The sequence below is a fragment of the Perognathus longimembris genome, chromosome 17 (genome assembly GCF_023159225.1).
Source record: "Perognathus longimembris pacificus isolate PPM17 chromosome 17, ASM2315922v1, whole genome shotgun sequence".
Taxonomy (NCBI): domain Eukaryota; kingdom Metazoa; phylum Chordata; class Mammalia; order Rodentia; family Heteromyidae; genus Perognathus; species Perognathus longimembris.
Window position 1 is genome coordinate 10,131,910 of NC_063177.1, and position 20,981 is coordinate 10,152,890.

Genomic DNA, 20,981 nt, shown 5'->3' on the forward strand with positions numbered 1-20,981 from the left:
CCTGGGGCTTGAACTCGGCCTTGAGCACTATCCCTGGCTGCTGCTGCCTTTTTTTCCCCCCCTCAAGACTAGCACTTACCACTTGAGCACAGAGCTACTTCTGGCTTTTTCTATATATGTGGTGCTAAGGAATCAAACCCAGAGCTTCATGTATGTGAGGCAAGCACCCTACCACTAGGCCATATTCCCAGCCCCTGGCTAATTGTTTTGACTTCATTTGTTGAGGTCATCTGGGTACTATCTAGGATTGGGGGTGTGTGGACACAGTTGTAGAGTTCTTGCCTAGAAAGCTTAAGTCTCTGGGTTCAAACCCCAGAACCAACAAAACAAAAAAACCACAAAACCAAATCCCAAGAAATAAAAGTAAATTACTTTTGAACTGCAGGAAATTGAGTTTAGAAGAAAATGGAATATACAAGACATAATAGAGAAGGGATTTTACCCCCCCCCTTTTTTTTTTGCCAGTCCTGGGGCTTGAACTCAGGACCTGAGCACTGTCCCTGGCTTCTTTTTGCTCAAGGCTAGCACTCTGCCACTTGAGCCACAGCACCACTTCTGACCATTTTCTGTATATGTGGTGCTGGGGAATTGAACCCAGGGCTTCATGTATATGAGGCAAACACTCTTGCCACTAGGCCATATCCTCAGCCCATAGAGAAGGGATATGGTTTCCTTTTTTTCAAAATTTTATTGACAAGGTGTTGTGTGTGGGGGGCACAGTTACATAATAAGTGAGTACATTTCTTGTCATATTATTACACCCTCCCTCATTTTTTTCCCTTCCCTAGTTTCCTTTCCCTAGAAGAAAATGGAATATATAAGACAAAATAGAGAAGGGATATGGTTTCTGACATCTAAGAATCTCTGCAAGCTGATACTTGCCCTTGCAAAAGGCAGAAGAGTATAGAATGTTACTGGTTATGACTGACCAGGATTTCTATGATGCTAAAGAGGAATCCTAATTCCTAAGTCGATCAGTATCATAACCCAGCAGAGTATCACTTTGAGAAAGCATTTGAAAGGTACAAGAGCTACAGGCCTTATGTTGAGTATCAGAAAGAGGTCACAAGGCACCTGGAAAATGTTGTCCTGAACCTAGTCCAGTACATTCAGAATTAATCTCTGTATTTTTTTGCTGATTGACTATGTGACTCATTGAAGGTCAGGAAGATTGGAGATAGTTTTGAATAGAATAATGACGATCTGAAGTGAAATGGACTGTGAAAATTTTAAGAGTACAGCATGTCTATTGCATCCAGCAAGCCACCAAAGGTGACTACCAGAAGGTCTTGCTGTACCTTTGTGGTGGAAACAGCTGAAGTGCAATGTGGCCTGAGTTCTGGGGAATCAGCTTTCAACAGATGCTGAAACCTCTCCCTGTGAAGATGATTAGATTAGTCTTTCCCTTCCCCCCTGCTTTAGTTGACTAATCATTGCCTGGCTTTCCCTTCAGTCTCCTTTAAGTGAAAGAAATGAACATTCCAAGGAGTTGGAAGTGAAGTCTGATGCTATGCCTCTTGAAAATAAACTCTTTTCACTTGAGAGAAGAAATTGCTGAAAGAAAAGGGGGGCAGCACTGGGGTGTGGCTTAAGCCCTAGAGCGCACAAGGCTCTTGAGTACAAACCCCGGAGGGGGGGAAAAATTAAATCTTAGGAAGAGAGGAAAAAAAGTGAGGAAAGGAAGAAGATAAAAAAGATAGTTCCAGAAGGCAACATTGAAAAAAATTACATAGAGAAGATTGTAAACAGGAGTAAGATTCTATAAAGGAAGAAACTTAAAGATTCATGAGGTAAAGGGGAGAGACAAGGTTGTTACAAGATAACATTGAAGAAATCTTTCAGGAAACTGAAAGAGAATTGAATAATTATATGTAAATGTAACAGCTAAAATGTAGAACAGACTTAAAATTGTGATGTGTTAAGAGCAGTTAAGTGGTGATTTTTCTCAGTTGTGTCAGCATTCCTCTATAATTTGTAAAAGTGGAATTTTAGATTTTATTTTATTGACCCCAAGGCTTCATGCATGGTAGACAAGCACTCTACCGTTAAGCCACATTCCCAGTCTATTTTCTAATAGCTTAATGCATTTAACTTGTAGTCATTTTAAAGTGTGTAGACTACAGCTTGTCCTATGAGTACTTGTATACCCAAGAGTTTCATATGCTGTTTGTTTATGTAGTGGGGTTTGAATTTAAAGGCCTGGATGCTGTCCTTGAGCTTTTTTTTTTTTCTTCTTCTTCTTCAAGGCTAATGTTTGACTATTTGGGCCTCACTTCACTTCCAGCTTTTTGTGTGTGTGTGTGTGTGTGTGTGTGTGTGTGTGTTCATTGGAGGTAAGAGTCTTACAGACTTTACCTTTTGGACTGGTTTTGAACTGTTACCCTCAAATTTCAGCTTCCTGAGTAGCTAGGCACCTGGCTTTAGACTCCATGTTGTTAGATCAAGGTCATTTTTTTGGACCCCAATTTGAGAAGCTTTTAATCATTTTGTGTATATTAGGTTTTGTTTTTATATTAGTCTACATTTTGTGTTTTAGTGCTTTCTTTTTCTTTTTCCTGGTTCTGGGACTTGAACTCAGGGCTCTATCCCCTGAGCCTCTCTGTGCTCAAGGCTAGTATTCTACTACTTAAGCCACAATGAATGCCACTTCCTCTTTTTCCCTTTATACATCCATCATTAGCATACTCTCTCTTTTTCTGTTGATCTTGAACTCTGGGCCTGGGTGCTGTCCCTGAGCTCTTCAGCTCAAGGCTGCTACTGCTTGACCACAGTGAGAGTGCCACTTCTGATTTTCTGGTTGTTGATCTAAGATAAGAGTCCCACAGACTTTACTTGCCTGGGATGGTTTCAAATCAGGGTCCTCAGATCTCAGCCTCCTGAGTACCTAGGGTTACAGGTGTGAGCCACCGACATCTGGCCTATTTGCTCTCTTTTATTTTAAGAGGTATATGTCATATGTCATTGTCTAATATACCAATGATTATTTTATGTTTTGTTATTTTGTATGCCACTAAGATATTTAAACTTACCTGAGAAACTCATTACGTACTATCAATTTTAATAGGCATACTGATCTCAAATATAACAAAACAGCATAAAATAGACGAAATATGGGAGTTTCATTACTAACTAAACCAGTAGGCTTAATATATTTCAGTTTGTCAGATAGTTTTTTTTTAAGCATTTGTTTGGATGTCTCAGGATTCTTATACTTACTAGTTGTTTTCAAAAAGAAATGATATCTTGGCTTTACTACCTTTCCTAATACCCAACAGACACTGTTCCCTTATGTCCTCCTATCTTAGGTTACTGCAGCAAAACCCAAGAGCAAGCCTTTTTTTTTTTTTACTTTTTGTAGGTAACCTTCTGACTAGGTATTGGTAAAATTCTTTTTTTTATTATCAAAGTTCAGCACCTTTATCATACTATGTCTTGGTCTTGGTGTGCTTCCACATTGCATTTTCCTGATATATTCTATGACGTTTGCTATTTTTTTCCCCCCTCTAATCTTTTTACCGAGGAGTGGAACCCGGGCTTCATGCGTGCTGGGCAAGCACTCATCCTCTCAGCCACATTCCCACCCTCTCTTTTGTTTTTCCTCTTGTCCACTGGGGGTTGAACTCAGGGTCTTGGCACTGTCCCTGTGCTCTTTTGCTCAAGGTTAGTGCTCTACCACTTTGAGCCACAGCTCTATTTCCATGTTGTGATGTTTAATACTGGATTCAAGAATAATTTATTTTGTGTATTTTTATTTGTATTTATTTTGTGTGGGTTCTGGGGATGAGTTCAGGGCCTGTGCACTGTTCCTGAGCTTTTGTTGCTCAAGTTTAATACTCTACTACTTTAGCTACAGCTCCCCTTCTGGCTTCTTGGTGGTTAATTGGAGGTAAGAGTCTCCTGCCTGGATTGGCTTTGAACTGCAGCCCTAAGATATCAGCCTCTTATATAGACTTCCTGCCTAGGCTGGCTTTGAACTGTGATCCTCAGATCTCAGCCTCCTGAGTAGCTAGGATTACAGGCGTGAGCCACCAGTTTAATATGTTCTTAAGAAACATCAGTTTGTGATTATTTACCTTAATTTTCTATGATTAAAAAATGCTTCCTTTGCTCTTTTCTGCTCTTTGCCATGTTATTTTCTTTGTTTGTTAATACAAGGCCTACTACTTCCAATATTGAATGTCATTTTCATTTTGTCAATGGCCTCAGTATGTTATCAGTTTTAATTATGTTTGTAACCGCACTTCAGCGTGTATCATTTATTTCTCTTATGGTTTAAAACAGGTAAGTATCAAAATTCTCCATGGACACTTTATTAGAAAAAAATTTTAAATCATGCTGTGGCATGAGATCTTTAAAAATCATTTATTTGGAGGGTGAAAGATGGATTTATTTTTCTGCAGTTGGACCAAGTTTATTTATACACAACAAGTCTATTTTGTGGTGTTGGTGTGTGGAGAAGTGTTCAATGTCATTAAAAATATTTTGAGGTCATCTAAAAACATTTCTGTGCACCACTTCTCCTCACCCCCCCTCAGGGGTTTTAACTCAGAGCCTCATGATAGATAGACCCTCTGCCACTTAAATCATGCCCTTATTCTGAAGCTCTTTTTTTTTTCCATCAGAGTGTAAATAGAACAAGTAAAAAGTACAGTAAGAAGATCTTCATTTGGAATTTCTTTATCAAATTCCAGTTGTTCCTTGTTTAATTCTGAAGAAACAAAAGTGACCAACCATATGTCCCTTGATTTTTCATTCAGAGTTAATTTCTTAAGGATTCCAAAATATTGTGCTTGATTGTCAATAATTTGGCTTCTTCTGAGATGATGCATCTTTGTAATTAACTCATTTATAGAACAAATATTTACTGCCAGAGATTGTCATGAATCCTGAAGACTAAATAAAAAGAAACCCTAACATAAATTATATGTAAATCATTTTAGAGTTTTCATTCTATTCAGGATTGGGGAGTTCAACTGAATCAATAGGAAGTTGTACTCAGGACAAGGGAATAAAATAGGTATATAAGGGTGTGTTATATCAACTGAAGAATTTTATTTTATGAGATAGTGAATAGTGCAGAGGGCATCAAGCAAAGTCCATTAAGAGGATGCAGGCTTAGGCGTGTTGGTCAAGGATGATTGAGGGCTGTTAGCCCAAGCTCAGAAGTAAAAGGTGGAAGAAAGATGCTGATTAATTCAGGAGGGCCTTAGAATCACCGAGAGAGATGAGGATGCCATTGGAATATCAGCATAATTGGATTTCACATTTTATTTAATACAATCACATCTAGTTGGTAGGGGGAAGTACTTTGCATAGTACCCGAGTACACCCATTTAGAGAAACATTTAAACAAATGAAACCTTCAACAATATTTCTATTTGATTTTTCTTTCGTTATGAAAAAGAAATGATTGATTTCTAGTTAGAAAAACACTTGTTTTTTTTTTGGCTAGTCCTGGGGCTTGGACTCAGGGCCTGAGCACCGTCCCTGGCTTCCTTTTGCCACAGTGCCACTTCTGGCCTTTTCTATATACGACGTGCTGAGCGAACCCAGGGCTTCACGTATGCCAGGCATGTACTCTACCGCTAGCCCATATTCCCAGCCTTGAGAAAAACACTTCTTGACAAAGGACGGAAGTAATATCTAAGGTTGCATATTAAAGCAAGATTAAAAATGCACAATAATTAAACATTAAGTTTAGAGCACCCGATAACCATATATTAAACTTCCAAAGGTAAAATACTGAAAAGTCCCCACCCCTCAGATACAGCTGATCTTAAAAGAAACCTTTTGGGTTCAGATCTCTTGGGGGTAGTAACTCTATGCTTCTAAATAATACTCTGACCTTATTTTTTGGTTTATGAACTTCTGACATTCTCAATTGACTTCTTGCTATGACAGATGTTTTTAGTCCCACTTCTCACTACTGACCTTCCTCATTCGACAGTTACTGCCCTGGCGCCTCTCTGGGGTTCTGCCCAGAAGATTAGCCGCCTTCCTTCGCCTCAGCCCCTCTGTGAGTATTCTGCTCTTTTGCCCCTCCACTTTGCTGGTCACTTTCTCTAGCTGTCTTCATCTTTCTGAACTGTGGTCAAGATACCTCGTCTTATTTAAAAATAAAAATTCTACTTGAAAGTTTATTCCTAAGTTTCTCTAAAGATTTTATTGGTTTAAATTCTTTGGAAAGAGAGCAGAAACAACATCTGGAGATATATCATATTACTCTTTCCAGTGCCTGAACTGCAAGACTGACTAGAGAATTAGACTGAAGAGGTTTGGTTTTTTTTTTTAGGTTGGGTTTGGTTTGCTTAGGCTCTTCTCCCCCACCCCTGGTCCTGGGGCTTGAACTCAGGGTTTGGGATCTGTCCCTGAGCCTCTTTTGTGTTCAAGGCTCACAGCCTACCACTGAAAGCCACAGTGCCACCTCTGGCCTTTTCTAAGTAATTTATTGGAGAAAAGTCTCCGGGATTTTTTTGCCTGGGCTCGCTTCAAACTGTGGTCCTCAGATATCAGCATCCTGAGTAGCAGGATTATAGGCATGAGCCACTGGCCTGGATAGTTGTTTGTTTTTTTTATTTTTTTTTATTTATTTATTTATTTATTTATTTTTTTGTTTTTTGTTTTTTTGGGGGGCCAGTCCTGGGGCCTGGACTCAGGGCCTGAGCACTGTCCCTGGCTTCCTTTTGCTCAAGGCTAGCACTCTGCCACTTGAGCCACAGCGCCACTTCTGGCCATTTTCTGTATATGTGGTGCTGGAGAATTGAACCCAGGGCCTCATGTATACGAGGCAAGCACTTTTGCCACTAGGCCATATCCCCAGCCCGTTTTTTGTTTTTTTTTAAAGTGTAGTGTATGTTTCTCAAGAGTTAGATATATGGGCTAGAAATGTGGCTTAGTGGTAAAGTGTCTGCCTAGCATGCATGAAGCCCTGGGCTTGATTCCTCAGCACCATACATATAGAAAAGGCCAGAAGTGGCGCTATGGCAAAAGGAAGCCAGGGACAGTGCTCAGGCCCTGAGTTTAAGCCCCAGGACTGGTGGGGGGAGGGGGGACAGAGTGGAGGGAGGAGATATTTGCAGTTGTTTTTTTGTTTTTTGTTTTTTTTTGTTAAGAAATGTGACTAAGTCGGAGCTGGTAGCTTATGCCTATAATCCTGACATTAGGAGGCTGAGACTTGAGGATCAAGGTTCAAAGCCAGTTTAGGCATAAAACTGAGACTTATCTCTAATTAACCACCAAAAAGCCAGAAGTGGAATTGTGGCTCAAAGTGGCAGAACACTAGCTTTGGTGCTCAGACCTTGAGTTCATGCACACACAGTATTGGCACAGAACAAAAAGAGAAACTGTAGCTGTAGTTATACTCTTCCCAAGCATATTAAATAGATGTATAACATTCTTTGATATGCTGGTACTATAACATTTCCCACATTTTGATTTTTTCAGTCACTTTCAAGTTATAAATTATTTGAAACACACAGGTACTTTTCACTGAATTTTGCTTGTGAAAAATATTTGTATAATCTTTTTTCCATCTTATCATAAGTTTCTAGGGATGGTCATTGCTGAGACAAAGAAGGTGGACATGGGCCGATCCTAGGGCCTGCACTCTGTCCCTGCGCTGGTTCTGCTCAAGACTAGTGCTCTACCAGTTGAGTCACAGTGCTCCTTGCAGGCTTTTCTGAGTAATTTATTGGAGATGAGAATCTTACAAACTTTCCTGCCAGAACTGGCTTTGAACCACAGTCCTCAAATCTCAGCCTCCTGAGTAGGATTACAGGTGTGAGCCACCATTGCCTGGCTTAAAGTTCATTTAAAAAATTATTATTAAATTTTATTGACAAGGTGATGTACAGAGGGGGTACAGCTACATAATAAGGTAGTGAGTACATTTCTTGTCATTTATTACACCCTCTCTCATTTTTCTTTCCTAGTTCATGTAAGCATATATACAATATCCAGTGTACCAAAATAATATACAGTAACCATATGGTGGCTTAAAGTATTAATTACACTGATTGCCTTCCAGAAAGCATTTGCTAATTTATATTTCAATCACCATTGTTATTAAAATGTGGTATAATACTATAAGCCACAAATAGCCTAAAGTGTCAGTAATTCTCTTAGTCTCAAAAGAAGTTAATTGTTCTCTGGGTAGGACTAAACTATCACTGGTAGACATTCATTCCTAGTGGAATTAGGCCAAATATTAAGAGCTTCCTTGGTGACATTTCATGACTCACCAGGAGAAAATTTGAAAAGATGATTAATTTGAAAAGGTTCTTATTTTCAATAAAATAAAAATACCATGTAGTGCCAGGAGCCAGTGGCTCATACCTGTAATCCTAACTCCTCAGGAGACTTGAGATCTGAGGATGGTGGCTCGAAATCAACCCAGGCAGAAGAGTTACTGTGAGACTCATCTCCAATTAGCCACTCAAAAACCAGAAATGGTGCTGTGTCTCAAAGTGGTAGAGTACTCACTCGCCTTGAGCCAAAGGTCTCAGGGACAGAACCCCAGCCCTGAGTTTCAAGCCCCATGACTGCTAAAAAAAAATGTACAAACTTAAGTTTTCATTTGCTTTTTGTTTTTGTTTGGTGCTGGTTCTGAGGCTTGAACTCAGGCCTGGGTCCCGAGCCTTTTTCACTCAGTAGGACTTGAGCCATAGCTCCACTTCTGGCTTTTGGTGGTTACTTCGAGATAAGAGTCTCATGGTCTTTCCTGTTCAGACTGGCTTTGAACTGTGATCCTCAGATCTCCAACTCATGAGATTATAGGCACTAGCCACTGGCACCCAGCTCTTATCTTAAGAAATATAGAAATATTACCTCTAAAAAGTTGCCTAATACTACAAAGAATAGAATCTCAGCCTCATTTTACCTGAGCAGAATTACTTGTTATTTTGGTGAATTTCTAATCTAGCATTTTAGGGGAGTTGGAGACATGGCTCAGTTGGTAGAATACTAGCCAGTGAGTGAAAGTAGCAAGTACTGAATTCAGGTCCCTGTCTTGGACCTTAAAACAAAAAAGACTAGCTTTGTAAATGCACACTTGGTTATACTCGTGCATGTTATTCCACTCAGTAATTAAAAATTTCCCATTTTGCTATGATCTCTTTATTGTTACTTATAATTCAACAGAGTTAAGTGGCAGTTTCATAATTTCTCATTTAGATATTTTTTTTAGAACATTTATTTGTTTATTTTTCCTAGTACTGGTGCTTGAACTCATGTATTTATTTATCCTAGTACTGGGTCTTGAATCCAGGTCCTTGCAGTCTCGATTTAGCTTCTTAAGGCTGGCAGTCCATCACTTGAGCCATATCTTCACTTTCAGCTTCTTGTTGGTTAACTGGGAAAAGAAAAAAAAAAGTTCTCACAGACTTTCCTACCTTGGCGAGGTTCAAATCACAATTCTCAGAGCTCACCCTCCTGAGTAGCTACTATTGCAGGCATGAACCACTAGCGTCCTGCAAGAAAATGTTTCATATTCTATTTTTCCACATATTGCTTTATAAATTTATACAAATTTATAATTTCAGGATTATTTCAAACCTGTTCTGTAGGAGGAAACAAGAGCATTGTTTAATCCCTTTTTATTCAGGAACACGGCAATGAATATAGCCATTATCTTAGATACTATATCTTTAATCACAAATAAGAGGTGTGGAGTGTGTGTGTATATGTGTATGTTTTGGTTGGTCATGGATATCTCTGAGATCTTTTTGCTCGAGGCTAGCCCTCTACTACTTTGAGCCACAGTGCCACTTGTGGTTTTCTGGTAGTTAATGGGAGAATAAGACTCATGGACTTTCCTGTTCCAACTGACTTTGTTATCCTCAGATCGCAGCCTCCTGAGTAGCTAGGATTACAGGCATGAGTTATCAGCACTGGGCTAAGTAATTTCAGCTTCTGTGTTTACTTCAAAAATGAATACGCAAGAAAGTTTTATTTTCCTGTTTTCTTTTCAAATAAAGTAAGACTTGCTTATCACATGCTGGTTTTAGTTCTGGTTCTCAGATGAACAACCAATCTAGCCACCATTATTTTAGTCTAGGTACTCAGTTCACATTCTATAAAACGATAGCTTATGACTTGGTGGGTTTGATTTTCTTTGCAAACCTAATAGTCTGTTTTAGAGATCCATTGGACTTAGTTTTGCTGTTATTAACAGAATAATTTTCTTGTATTGCAACAGACTAAAGTGGGCCTTTAGTTTAGGGAGAAGCACCTTTACAAGAAAGCAAGAGAGATACCATTCTCACCAAAGGGACCAAAGCAGATTTGTTTTCAGAAGTCACGTGCCAAGACAAAGATGACATGTCTTACCATATGTTTCTTTTACTGGAATAGTTGAAGAGTACTGTATTGTTAAGTTTTGAGTTAGCCATTGTTTATTATTGATGTCATCTTTGACCATATCAAAGGTTTCAAAGTGATATCAGCCACACAAGGAGATAGGAGTGTTGGTTCTTTGCTTGTTCTGCATTTATCTGGCTTATATATTTTATTCTTTAATTCTGGTTATAGTAAAATACAGTGAAACATATATAACAAAATTAACAATTACTATTGCAAGGTTGCGACAAAATACCTGTCATAAAAGGTAAAGATTTATTTTGTTTTGTTTTTTTTTTTGCCAGTCCTGGGGCTTGAACTCAGAGCCTGAGTACTGATCCTGGCTTCTTTTTGCTCAAGGCTAGCACTCTACCTCTTGAGCCACAGCGCCACTTCTGGCTTTTTCTGTTTATGTGGTGCTCAGGAACCGAACCCAGGGCTTCATGCATTCTAGGCAAGCACTCTACCACTAAGCCACATTCCCAGCCCCTAAAGATTTATTTTGGCTAGCGGTTTTAGAGGGTTTAGTCCATGATCAGTTGGCTCCATGCATTTGGGCAGAACCTCGTGGTGCGGAGTGTGTTGTGGAGGGCCTTTGTCTAGTGGCATCTGAGAAACAGAGTGAGACAGAAAGGGGCTAGGAACAAGATACTCTTAAGTTAGAACACCCTTCTTTCCCCCTTAGTGACCTGCTTCTTGTAGGTTCTACCTCCTAAAGTTTCTACAATTTCCAAAAATAGTGCTCCCAGGTTGGGACCAAGCACCTGAGTGTGTTGAGGCCATTTCATATTCAGACTGAAACTTTAACCATTTACATGTACAGTTGAGTGGCATTAAGTACAGTCACTGCTGCACAATGTTCACAAACATTTTCTATTTTCAGCATCTTTTTATGGTTTTCCTTTTTTGGGTGGGGGCAGTTCTGGGGTTTGGGACTCAGTGCCTGAGCGCTGTCCCTGGCTTCTTTTTGCTCAAGGCCAACACTCTACCTCTTGGGCCACAGCCTTTTCTGTTTATGTGGTGCTGAGGAATCAACACAGGGCATGTGCTAGGCAAGCATTCTACTGCTAAGCCATATTCCCAGCCCTTCTTATGGCTTTCCATTGAAATTGCACTCTTTATAAACTTTCTGTTTTACCTTGTCCTCCAGCCCCTCGTTCTTTGTCCTATCTCTAAATTTGATTACTGTAGGCTCTTCATTAAGTGAAACCATACGGTACTTGCCTGGATTAGTTTATGTAGTATGTTTAGTATTAGAATGTATGATAATTTTATTTATTAAATGCTGAATAGCATTTATTCCATTGTATGCATATACACAGTACAGCAGTTTTGTCAAATCATCTGTTAATGAACACTTGGGTTGTTGCCTTGTTATTACTGTTAATAGTGCTATTATAAATAGACGCATACAAATACTGTTGGAACCCCCACTTTTAATTGCTTTGGATTAGTTAAAAAGTAATGGCTGATTTTATGTTTAAATATTTTGGGTATATTCCATACTTCCTTCCACAATGGCTGCGTCATTTATAGTCCCAGTAGCAGTGTACATGGACTTCAATCCCTAGATTGTTATATTCTCTCATTTGCCCGTGTGTGTGTGTGTATTAGATGAAATTGTTGCCTCAATATTATTTTGTTGTTTGGGCTATTTTCTCGTTTTATTCTAAAAGTGGTTTGTTGTTGCTTATGAGGATTCTTGGAATGTGTAAATGTCCACATGTTTTACTTGGAGATTTTGCAAATTTCTCCATTACACCTATATCATTTATTCTTTTGTCTTTCTTTTATCCTGTTTTCACTGTTTGCCATGACTACTTCGTATAAATTTGTGTACTTTCCCTCACCAAAATAAAAAATGCTTGAGCAGAGACTATTTTCTTCATTCTCATTCTCAATATCTAACACATACTTAAAGTGAACACACTTTAAATTGGTTATTAAATCCAAACAAATTGATATCAATTAGTAAATGAGAACAAAAAAAATGTCATTAAAGTATTTGCTAAATTGTGAAAAAAATATGTACCATAAATAGTGCATACATATAAGTACATATACAACACACACATATACATTAAAGAGCGAAGAAGAGCACTTTAGTCAGCTCTGCATATAACCTGGAGTTAGTGCTTTGTAAACTAGCTTTTTTTTTTTTTTTTTTGGCCAGTTCTGGGCCTTGGACTCAGGGCCTGAGCACTGTCCCTGGCTTCTTCCCGCTCAAGGCTAGCACTCTGCCACTTGAGCCACAGCGCCACTTCTGGCCGTTTTCTGTATATGTGGTGCTGGGGAATCGAACCTAGGGCCTCGTGTATCCGAGGCAGGCACTCTTGCCACTAGGCTATATCCCCAGCCCTGTAAACTAGCTTTTTTTTTTTTTTTTTTTTGCCAGTCCTGGGCCTTGGACTCAGGGCCTGAGCACTGTCCCTGGCTTCTTTTTGCTCAAGGATAGCACTCTACCACTTGAGCCATAGCGCCACTTGTGGCCGTTTTCTATATATGTGGTGCTGGGGAATTGAACCCAGGGCTTCATGTATACGAGGTAAGTGTTCTTGCCACTAGGCCATATCCCCAGCCCCGTAAACTAGCTTTTTAAGAGCAGATTTGATGTTACACAATTCATAGTGTAGATAAAAATAGACAGAATTCTCTAGGAAGCCCAAGTGTCACTGAGGTCAGAAAATTATTCCTCTTGACTGTTTTCCCTCACAACATCCTTGACATCCTTACAGTAATATGAGAAGGCAATTGGGTTGTTTTATTTTAAGATTAAACATAGAATGATTCTCTTGATAATAGCAGTGTTTAAAAAAATGACAGAAGTTAGGCACCAGTGGCTTAATCCATCTGTGGCTCATGCTTATAATCCCAGCTACTGAGGAGACTGAGATCTGAGGATCACAGTTTGAAGCCAGGCTGGGCAGAAAAGTCCCAGAGAAACTCGTATCTCCAGTAAACTACTCAAAAACGACAGAAGTAGTGCTGGTGCTGTGGCTCAAGTGGTAGAACAGTGCCCAGTCACTGAGCTCAAGCCCAAGGACCAGCCAAAAATAAAAGCATACCTAATACTTTGTACATGGAAGACATGAGATTCAGGTAATAAGACAGATCTTTACATTTAGTAGAATGCCTGTATGTGAAAGGAGTGGAAAAATGAAGTGTTGAATCTAGATGATTGGTTCAGAAATTACAGAAGTTGAGAAAGAATTGAATTATATAGATTGAATAAAAAATACAATGCATATACTTTCCGTGGCAGTAGTTTTACTTTCACTTTCCCTTCTTCCTTTCTCAAAATAGTTTTGTTTTCTGATTGTGGAAGCATGGCATTGTCTTTAAGGTGTATGTTTGTAACTATTTTACTTTTTTTTTTTTTACATTTTTCTCATGTAAAGCATTTTAAACACCATTTACCTAATTACTTAGCATTAATAAACGGATTAGTGCGTGTATATATAGACTACACTGGAATATGTTTGCAGATAAGCATTACATTTTCAGCCAGGCCCTGGTGGCTCTTGCCTGCAATTCTATCGACTCAGGAGGCTCAGATCTGAGGATTGCAGTTCGAAGCCAGCCTGGGCAAGAAAAGTCCATGAGACTCTTATAACCAGGTAAGCAGCAAAAAGCTGCAAGTGGAACTGTGGCTGAAGTTGATAGAGCAACAAGTAGTAGCACATAACAATTTTTTTGTATTTTTATTTTGTGCCGCAATGAATGTGCTTTAATGTAAAAAAAAGCAATAGAATAATATTTTAAATATACAAAGGTGCATTATAGATGTAAAGTGTAATAAAATAAGCTAACTAAAGTAATAGAAGATTTACCTAGATGTCAGCAATCTATTGGACAATCTCTCCTTTTTCTTGGTGCCAGTCTTAGAGCTTGAAAGGGCCTGGACAGTGTCCCTGAGCTTTTTTGCTTATCACTTGAGCAACAGCTCCACTTTTTGCTTTTTAGTGGTTAATTGGAGATAAGAGTCATGGGCTTCTTCTCTAGGCTGACTTTGAACCATGATCCTCAGATCACAGTTGCTTGAGTAGCTAGGATTACAGGAATAAGACACAAGTGTCTGGCTTCTCCTGCTGCTTATAATGATTGAAATCTTAGTCCTCACTTTTTTTCCTCCCTTGCATATTTACTAAAGATTCCAGGTCTTGTTTTTAGAGTTTCCCTCAAGGTAGATGTTGCTAAATTGCTTTTCAGCGACATTCTTTGTTTTTTGGTATTTGCAGCCGTGGGCTTGGACAAGTTCATGTTTATGAAGTGAGATCACTTTGTTTCTCAAGAGGCACCCAAACATTTCTTTTTTTTTTTTTTGGCCAGTCCTGGGCCTTGGACTCAGGGCCTGAGCACTGTCCCTGGCTTCTTCCCGCTCAAGGCTAGCACTCTGCCACTTGAGCCACAGCGCCCCTTCTGGCCGTTTTCTGTATATGTGGTGCTGGGGAATCGAACCTAGGGCCTCATGTATCCGAGGCAGGCACTCTTGCCACTAGGCTATATCCCCAGCCCCAAACATTTCTTAATGTTGAAATGACATTTTGGCAATTTTCAGTTATATTTTCATTTTTCAACTAGATTGTTCATAGGAGAGACATTTGGTCAAATAGTAATAACTGCTTGAATACAGTACAGGAATATAATCTGGGTCATTTTTTTCTATCTTTCCTCCCTCCCTCCTTCCCCTTTCTCTTTCTCCCTTCCCTTCCCCTCCACTCCCCTCCCCTTTCTTAGTGCCAGTCTGGGGCTTTTGAACACAGAGCCTGTGTGCTATTTGAGCTTTTTTTACCCAAGACTAGTGCTCTATCCAGCTTTTTTGGTGCTTTGTTGGAAGATGAGAATCTGCTGGGCTTTAAATTACAGATCATCAGATGTCAGCCTCATGAGTGGCTAAGATTACAGACATGAGCCACCCCTGTCCCATTGTTTTATTCCTTTTTATTGGTTCTTTTTGTGTGTGTGTGCCTGTGTGTGTGTAGGGGCGGGTTCGGGGGTGGGGGTCTGGCTGCTGCCCCTGAGTTTTTGTTTTTAAAACTTGTGTTCTACCACTTGGAGCCACAATTTCATTTCCAGCCCCCACTTTTTTTTTTTTTTTTTTGGTGGGGAGGGTGGTGATAATTGAAGATAAGCATCTTAAGGCCTGGGTTGGTTTTGAACTACAATCTTAAGATCCTAGCCTCCTAAGTAGCTAGGATTACAGGTGTGAGCTGCCAGTGCCTGACTTTTTAAAAACTGATTTTTAAAATAACAAAGTAGATGGACTAAATGCTTATATAGTATGTTTAAAAGTATAGTCTTCAAAACCATAAAACAAATTCAAAATGGTGTAATGGTTTACCAGCATCAGGCAATAGTAACTAATACTTTTTTTGTGTTGTTTGTTTGTTGTTGTTGTTGTTGTTTCACCAGTCCTGGGGCTTGAACTCAGGCTGGGCCTGAGCACGGTCCCTGGTTTCTTTTTGCTCAAGGCTAGTGCTCTACTATTTGAACCACAGCACCACTTCCGGAATTTTCTATATATGTGATGCTGAGGAATCGAACCCAGGGCTTCGTGTACACGAGGCGAGCACTTTACCACTAGGCCATATTCCCAGCCCCTACATTTTTTTTTGTTTGTGATATCACGTATGATCTCTTGGATCTCAACATATTTGTGTTTCAGTCCTTGTGATTACTAATTTTATTGATACTCAGACTGTGACATATCTTACCACTGGGAGCTACTTTGCCAGTGGCTCTTGTGCTTTAAACATTTCTCATTATTTGACTTTTTTTTTCATCTGGTGTGTATGAGCTTAACACATTTCTTGTCTTGGGCCTGGGTCTTCAGAGAGCCCTGGTTCTTGTTGGTGGCAGATTGATTTTTAAATACGATATTCTGAGTACTCAGGATACTCATTGCTAAGACTTTTCAGTGAACAGAGCTTAGAGATGCATACTTTAAAGCTACAGCTAGCTGGGAACATGAGGTCCTTCTGCTTCAGCATCGTGAGTGCTGGTAGTACAGGTATGCACCACCACATCCACCTTTTGAGCCTTAGTCTTCCTAATGACTACATCTTAGTTTGCTTTTGCATTATTTTTATTTATTTATTGTTGGAGCTTGGACTCAGCCTGAGTGTGTCCCTCAGCTGTTGGTTGCTTTGTTTTGGTTTTTGCCTGTCCTTGGGCTTGAACTCAAGGCCCGGCCACTGTCCCTTGCTTCTTTTTGCTCAAGGCTAGCACTCTGCCTCTTGAGCCACAGCGCCACTTGCAGCCTTTTCTATATATGTAGTGTTGAGGAATTGAGCCCAGGGCTTCATGTATAGGAGGTGAGCACTTTAACACTAGGCTATATTCCCAGCCCTATTTAAAGGTACTTTTAAAAACATTTATATTTGAGAGTGAGTGGGAAAAACTGGAGAGTGGGAGGAAAGGGGTGATACCCAAAAAGAGATACACTCCACCTTACTTCTGTAACTGTAACCCTTACTATGTATATCACCTTTATAATAGCAATTGACTTTAAAAAAAACCATTTAAATTAAGATGGATGTTTTAGCATCTTTCCCTCATTTGCTTATGATTTTACTTATCTATCCACTGGCAAAATTTGAGAAAAAGCTTTTACTCCTAGTTTTCCACTTTATCTTTTTCTGAGCTCTGTGTTGGACTGCATAGATTAAGCCTGAGTGCAGACCCCCCTCTTTCTTGAGTATTATACAGTTAACATTGTTGACTCTTGTTGTTTCCTTGCATCTCATTTGGCTTCTCTCATAAATTCCCTTTATTCTCCTACTTCTCTTGTTTTTCCTCCCCTTTCTTTACCTCCCCTGTAACTCCCAAGGTCTGATTTGGTTAATTGATTCTGTCTCCTAATATTCTTGTCTATCTCCAGACTCTTTTTTTTTTTTTTTACTTTGAATATTCCCAGAATATTCTAACAGCTTCTTTGAGCTATAATTCATCTACCAGAAAATTCACCCATTTGGTCATATATTTACAGACACATGCAACGATCACAATTTTCACCACCTAAAAAGGGAATCTTCTGCAAAAGTGGCTGTATCACTTAAAATTCCCACCAGCACTATACTTGTTATCTGACTTTGTACTGATAGTCATAGTGGGTAGGAAGGTATATCACATTGTGGTTTGGATTTGCATTTCCTTGCTAATGCTGAGAAACTTTTCTTGTGCTTATTGTTAATTTTTTTTGTTTTGTTTTGTTTTTGTTTTTTGGCCAGTCCTGGGCCTTGGACTAAGGGCCTGAGCACTGTCCCTGGCTTCTTCCCATTCAAGGCTAGCACTCTGCCACCTGAGCCACAGTGTCCCTTCTGGCCATTTTCCATATATGTGGTGCTGGGGAATCGAACCGAGAGCTTCACGTGTAGGAGGCAAGCGCTCTTGCCACTAGGCCATATTCCCAGCCCCTTATTGTTCATTTGTATATCTCCCTCTATCACCAGACTCTTGAGGCATGACTTCCATGGTTACAGTAAAAGTCCCCCTCCCCCTTTTTTTGCCTCCTACAATACTATAAGACCAAGTGGTAGATCATAGACCAGCATTACCCAAAACCCAAGATATGATTTTGAAAATGTAGCTTTCACGTGGTCACCTCTTTTCTTAAAAACAAAAAACAAAAACTACACAAAACCCTTTCAAGGGTCACTATTGCCCTCTAAATAAAGTCCAAACTTGCATAGTTCAAGTCCTTTTTCTTCCATTGTGCCTAATTTGACCTGCATCCCCCATTTCAGTCAGAGACTGAACTCCATATTTCAAGTATTTATCTGAATCTTAAACTCTATCCAAATCTTTTGGCTTATCTTCATATGTAGAAGCCTTTTCTGGCCCGCATATGCATGTGTGTGTGTGCATGCCCCAATACTATGGTTTGAAGTCAGAATCTCCCACTCTTTCCCTGGCCTTTTCAGTCAAGACTGAGACTTTCTACTTAAGCCATACCTCTACTTCTAGCTTATTGCTGGTTATTGCAGGGATAGTCCCATGGTTTTACTTGCCAGGCTGGCTTTGAACTCCCATCCCTAGATCTCAGCTTTCTGAGTGCCAGAATTACTAGCACTTTTCTACTCTGATTATGTAGTATATTCTTTTTGTTTTTATTTGTTTTGTTTTTGTTGCCAGTCCTGGGGTGTGGACTCAGGGGCCTGAGTGAGCACTGTCCTGGCTTCTTTTTGCTCAAGGCTAGCGCTCTACCTCCTGAGCCACAGTGCCACTTCTGGCTTTTTTCTATATATGTCGTGCTGAGGAATCGAACCCAGGGCTTCATGTATATGAGGCGAGCACTTTACTACTAGGCCATATTCCCAGCCCGTCGTATATTGTTTGGCAAATTGCCCCCCTGCTCCATTTTTTTTTCTCTTTTTCATTCTTATTTATTATTACAGTTTGAACATTTATGACATACTGCCATTTACTTCTGGAAAATAAAGCTGATGATAGTTAAATGCAGCCAATGCAGCACTGACTGAAATTACAATGAATAACATTTTAACAAATCAGAAGATTATTTGATACATTTTTGGGCAAAGGCTTCATTGAGGAGGATAGTATAGTACTTGAACCAGACCTTGGAGGAATAATTGCTAAAGTTAGGGTAGTGAGCTGCCACTGTAGGTGAATTAAACCTGTTAAGTATTCCTGGATCTAGACCCTAGAAAGAATGGCTAGAGGTGTAACTAATTGGAAGAGAGAACAAGGCCTTGTGTTTAATATTCAGTGCTGAGATGGGGGCAGGTAGGGTGAGTGTGGGATAAGAGAATTCATAGCAGTCAAAAGTCACCACAAAGCCTTATTATTTACATGAAATAAGCAATGGATACAATGATTTCTGTGAAAGAAAACCATGAAAAATATGTGAGAGTTCCAGAACTTAGGATGGTGTATTGTCAGAAATGGGAAGCAATGATGTGCTTTATGGAAAGTTTGAGGAAAAATTTCGGGGGCAATTCTGTCTTTCTATGTTAATTTCAGAGCTTACCTACTACATGAGTAAAAAGTCATTGGGCTTATGTTAAAATCATTACTAGGAGATTTCTGGATAAATTATAGAACTTTTGATAAAACTTGTCATTGGGAGAACATGATGTGAGTTACATTTACTTCTCAAGGCGTGAATACATAAGCAATAGTAAGAAATGCAATTACTATCTCACTGTATTTGTAGTATCTTTTAATAAACTTAAAATAGTTGCTTAAATGTAAAAGTACATTTCTTGTCCTTTGAAATATAGTAGTGATTTTAGCTATTTATAAAAGTTCACTTTAGGGGTTGGGGATTTAGCTTAGTGGAGGAGCACTTGGCTGGCAAGTGCAAAGCCCTGAGTTCAACTCTCAGCTCTGCAAAAAATAAAATAAAAACAAAAGTTCCCATTGTCTATTATTGGAAAGACTCTCTTCATGTTTAAATACAAATTTTTACTTCATGTTTCCTTGGCATGTTGGGGTGTTAAATCCTAGTTGATGGAAATAACACAATTTCTGGAAGCAATACCGTTTCTCAAAGAATTAATACCTTCTCATTTAGCAGCGCATCTTGTCTGGGCTTTCATAGCATTTGCTTCCATGACACGAAGTGTCTTCAAGATAGTATTTTATATTAGAAGTATATAGTATCACAATACGATTACATGTATTATATTAGAATTACATCAGATTCCCTATCTTGGGGCTTAAAACTTTAGGGCCTGTGCATTATTCTTGAGCTTTTTTGCTCAAGACTGGCACTCTACCACTTGAGTCATAACCCCACTTTAATTCAGCTTTTTGGTGGTTAATTGTAGATGAGAGTCTTTCCTCATGGACTTTCCTGCTCTGGCTGTCTTTGAAAGACTTTCTCCTCAGATCTGAGCCTACTGAGCTGCTAGGATACAGGTATGAGCTACAAGCATCTGGTTCTCAGATGTCCATGGCTCATACCTATAACCCCTAGCTACTCAGGAGGGTGAGATCTAGAAGATTGAGGCTGAAAGCCAACTTAGAGGAATCTTCAAGACTCCATTTCCAGTGAGCTCGAGTAGTACCAGCCATGAGCAAGCAAGTTAAAAGACTGTTTAAGGCTCTGAGTTCAAGCCACAGTATGGTGTGTGTGTGTGTGTGTGTGTGTGTGTGTGTGTGTGTGTGTGTGTCTGTGTGTGTGTGTGTGTCTGTGTGTGTGTGTGTGTCTGTGTGTCTGTGTCTGTTCCTTCTGAACTAGGATGTATTGAGGATGGCTTTGGGGACTTGTGTTTTAACAAGCTCTTAAAGCCCACTTCAGGGCTACTTAACAATGGTAAGTACTTCTCTGGATAGCAAGGAGGCAGTAGTAGATGGTAATCTTCTCGGTGTTTGATTTACCCATGGCCTCTTTATATTATGTAAAGGGAAATGTTTTAGTTACTAGGTAACTTTTCCTGGCAGTTTTATGTTGAAGTTATCTAGTTATCTATCTTGTTATGTGAAAATTAGGTCCTTCAAATTTTTTATGAAAATTTTTTTCCCACAGAACTGAATAAAAATCCAGTGGAAGGCTTTTCAGCAGGTTTAATAGATGATAATGACCTCTACCGATGGGAAGTTCTTATTATTGGTCCTCCAGATACCCTCTAGTAAGTATAATGAATGGAACGGACATCTTCAAACACAAGTGCTTTTTAATA

The 20,981-nt window shown here is 39.4% G+C and overlaps 1 protein-coding gene across 1 annotated transcript in view; it reads left to right on the forward strand.

Annotated features, from left to right (window-relative positions):
* Ube2g1 (ubiquitin conjugating enzyme E2 G1) overlaps positions 1 to 20,981 on the forward strand; it is a 63,100-nt gene that overhangs the window by 21,170 nt on the left and 20,949 nt on the right. Inside the window, exon 2 of the mRNA XM_048366641.1 lies at positions 20,828 to 20,930. Coding sequence (XP_048222598.1) covers positions 20,828 to 20,930 — 103 coding nt within the window. The remainder of the gene's footprint in view (positions 1 to 20,827; positions 20,931 to 20,981) is intronic.